This window comes from Oncorhynchus clarkii, chromosome 27 (genome assembly GCF_045791955.1).
Source record: "Oncorhynchus clarkii lewisi isolate Uvic-CL-2024 chromosome 27, UVic_Ocla_1.0, whole genome shotgun sequence".
Lineage (NCBI taxonomy): Eukaryota > Metazoa > Chordata > Actinopteri > Salmoniformes > Salmonidae > Oncorhynchus > Oncorhynchus clarkii.
The window spans coordinates 3,595,187-3,598,394 of NC_092173.1; the positions used below are offsets into that span (position 1 = coordinate 3,595,187).

General features: G+C 36.8%; 1 protein-coding gene across 1 annotated transcript; it reads left to right on the forward strand.

The window, feature by feature from the left end:
* Positions 1–554: 554 nt before the first annotated feature.
* On the forward strand, positions 555–3,208 carry LOC139386318 (uncharacterized). Its single transcript, XM_071131840.1, has 10 exons — positions 555–714; positions 835–1,158; positions 1,341–1,376; positions 1,603–1,653; positions 1,814–1,921; positions 2,064–2,088; positions 2,202–2,245; positions 2,353–2,403; positions 2,502–2,614; positions 2,959–3,208. The coding sequence occupies exons 1-10, from the start codon at positions 666–668 to the stop codon at positions 3,097–3,099; spliced, it is 942 nt and encodes a 313-aa protein (XP_070987941.1). The 5' UTR covers positions 555–665; the 3' UTR covers positions 3,100–3,208.

Genomic DNA, 3,208 nt, shown 5'->3' on the forward strand with positions numbered 1-3,208 from the left:
CAAAGCCTACTATTTTTTGTTAGTATCAAGAAGTAGACATTGTTAAGTCACAGTACTACAAGGGTACATTAATGATTTTTTTTAAATTGTCTAGTTTTGTCATGTTTTAGGTGGTATTAAAGCTCACAAAAAAACTTTAGATATTTAACCATTTTGTACATGTACTTTACATTTAAATATCTGTGTTGACAGCTACATACAGTACATAAAGTATCCAAACAAAACTGTAATTGGATATAATGTGGAATGTATACATTAACATTACATTAATAAGTACTTTACTCAAAGAAAAAGTTGTAAAAGATCTCTAGCAACAAATTACCATTAAAATAAATAAAAAATCATGGGTATACTCTAAAACACTACACGAATGCAATTGTATTTCAGTATGCATATTAAAATATCATCTTGTTTCATGTTTCCTATGGATCTTTCCATTACCCAAATCTACAAAAGCAGATGTTTGAATGGAAAGTTAAGAACACTTTTATCAGGCATCCTGTTGAACACCACTTCCTGTACCTTCTACCTGGTGCATACTGCAATATGATGGCACAACCCACTGTGACACCAGTGGTGCAAGTGTATTTTTTAATCAAGCAAATTCTGAGAGCTAACCTAATCATATAGTTGAAACATAGGGGATCTGGACAAATTTGGACAGGATGCTAATCTTTGCCCATTTGCCATTGCTGCTTCTTTTGGGAAACCAAGGTAAAATAAATTCCTCTACTTTTTACTTGATGATAATCAAATGTCCTCAAGCTATATATTTATATCCAAGGCCTGCTGACTGAAGAATCGTTGCCTCAATTTATGCCTTTTTCATTACAGATTCAGTAACCTGTATCGACCTGGAGAAACAGCATGAAGTCATCTATGCAGTAGTTGGAGAACCTCTAGTATTGAACTGCACCTACAACTGCTCATCTGGATTTGTGCGTGGCCACTGGGTCAAAGTCTCAGACTGTCCTCATTGTCCTAGTCCAAGAGAAACAAAAAATGTCACAAAGAATGGTGACCTCTGCAGACTACCATTGTATTTTCCACATCTGTCCACAGAAGATTTTCGGTACAACTATACCTGCTTTTCTGAAGATCACGAAAGCAAACATTTCTCACGCAAGATAGAGGTTTTGGTATCACTGCAGGCACAAGGTAGGCAAAAACTGGTTGAAATGACCTACTGTACACTGTAGTTCTTACAGCATGTGCATTTTACCTCTAAAAACAAATTGTGTTCAAGTGAATTATCTTAATCCTGTTAAAACGTTAATACAGTTATACATCGGTAATTACTGGATAATTGTTTTAAATTATATTGTCTTTTCTTTTGCCAGGTCGACATAGTGCCCCGGCCACAACGGTCACTACTGGTAAGTGTCACTGGAGAATCTGTTACTGAGACTTTATCAAAAGTCAAAAGAAGTTCACTATATAGGGAATAGGGTGCCATATGAGACGCAACCTAAATCTCATTTTCTGTAATAGTCTAATTGAATTGCTCTGAGGCTGTTGAATGACATAGGCACAAAATATTATAAAACCATCCAATTTCACTAGCTTACTTGATCCTGATGTCTACTATTTTCTGTGTTTTAGATGTATCGGTGACAGCGTTGAGTAACCACGAAGACTCAATAATAGATAATGGTGATACAAAATGCTGCTATTCTACTCCTTAAAAATACATTGTGAAACATGTTTAAATGTATTGCAAACAACAAAAGTGACCCCCTGTTTGAGGCAATGACGAATGAGTTGCAAACTGAGATTCATTAATAATTTTGTCTCTGTGCTGTCTTGAATACAGAGGAATTCACAGTTGTCAAAGTGTTGGCAACAGTGACAGTTATTGTGGCTGCTGTGTTGGCAGCTGTGGCTGTCTACTTATGTATGAGCCGCAATCGATATTGCAAAGGTGCGTATACACGTTGTAAATTCAATTATGAACGCCCAGTTTCTGAATCGGAATGTTGTAAAATATGATTCCTATTTTCCAAAGTTGTTATTAATGAATAATTACAGTATATTTAATTAATGCGATTTCTTGTGTATTTCAGGAAAACCTGCTGTTATCTGTACAGGGTATGTTTTTTTCATGCAATGTGGCATGTTTGCTAAGGCATTTCAACACACTTTTCATTGGCAATTATTATGTGGACTTCCTATGTGGAATTTGTTGATTGGTCTTTTATCAGCACAACATCAAGAGAAGGATCTAGTGTTGGAAGGTCGACAACAGGTAAATGTTTGTTTAATATTACGAAATTTCTGAAACAACCAGTTCACACAATGTCGTAATTCTAATAGATGACTTAATATAATATAAGATACTTACTTATCTTATAGGTGCATGCTTAACTAATTGTGAGAGGGTGGCACTGAGAATAACTCCAGCTGGTAAGATAATGGAATGTACCATTCATTTGAGTTGCTAAACTGGGTGTATACTAAGAAAATGTACTGTACAAAACATTGCATTTCCTGTTTTGACCCAGATTGCCAGAGTGATCATGAGGTTCCTTATGCTGACATAATGATTACTATGCGAGGGGCCAGCACACCTGAACTCACACAGATCTCCTACCTGGCACCGGGGGACCATAGAGAGGTGAGGATTGGAAACTATTGCTTTGTGAGTTCTGTGTGAAATGGAAAGCGCTCTACAAATAAAATGTATCATCTATTATTATTATTATTATTATTATTATTATTATTATTATTATTATTATTAATATTATTAGAACTTCTACAACACCACATTATTTTACATCAACACCACCATACGTCGCCATATGTGACCATATTACTGACATTCACCATATTCAACATAATATGTCAGTGGAGGTTGTGTAATGGCTATTATTGGCTAATGCAGCCCCATTCACAGGTTGAGACTTTATTTGAATCTCACCTGAAATGGAATCCTGTGTGTTTCATGTCCTTCCTCTGCAGAGGTGGAGAGAAGAGGCAGGCCCTGAAGCTAGGTCCACCCTGCAGGCCTCCCGCTCAGCTGATAGACTGCATGTCCAGCCCCGAGAGGTCTCCAGGAAGATGAGCACAAACTCTGAGTACGCTGTCATCACCTACTCTTAACCAGTGGGGCCGGAGATGGTAAAAGAGGGAATAAGAGAGAGCAAGTGAGAAATGACCGTCACTGCACTCGTATTATTAATCCTTGGCTGTTTTGTTTGCATGTTTTTAA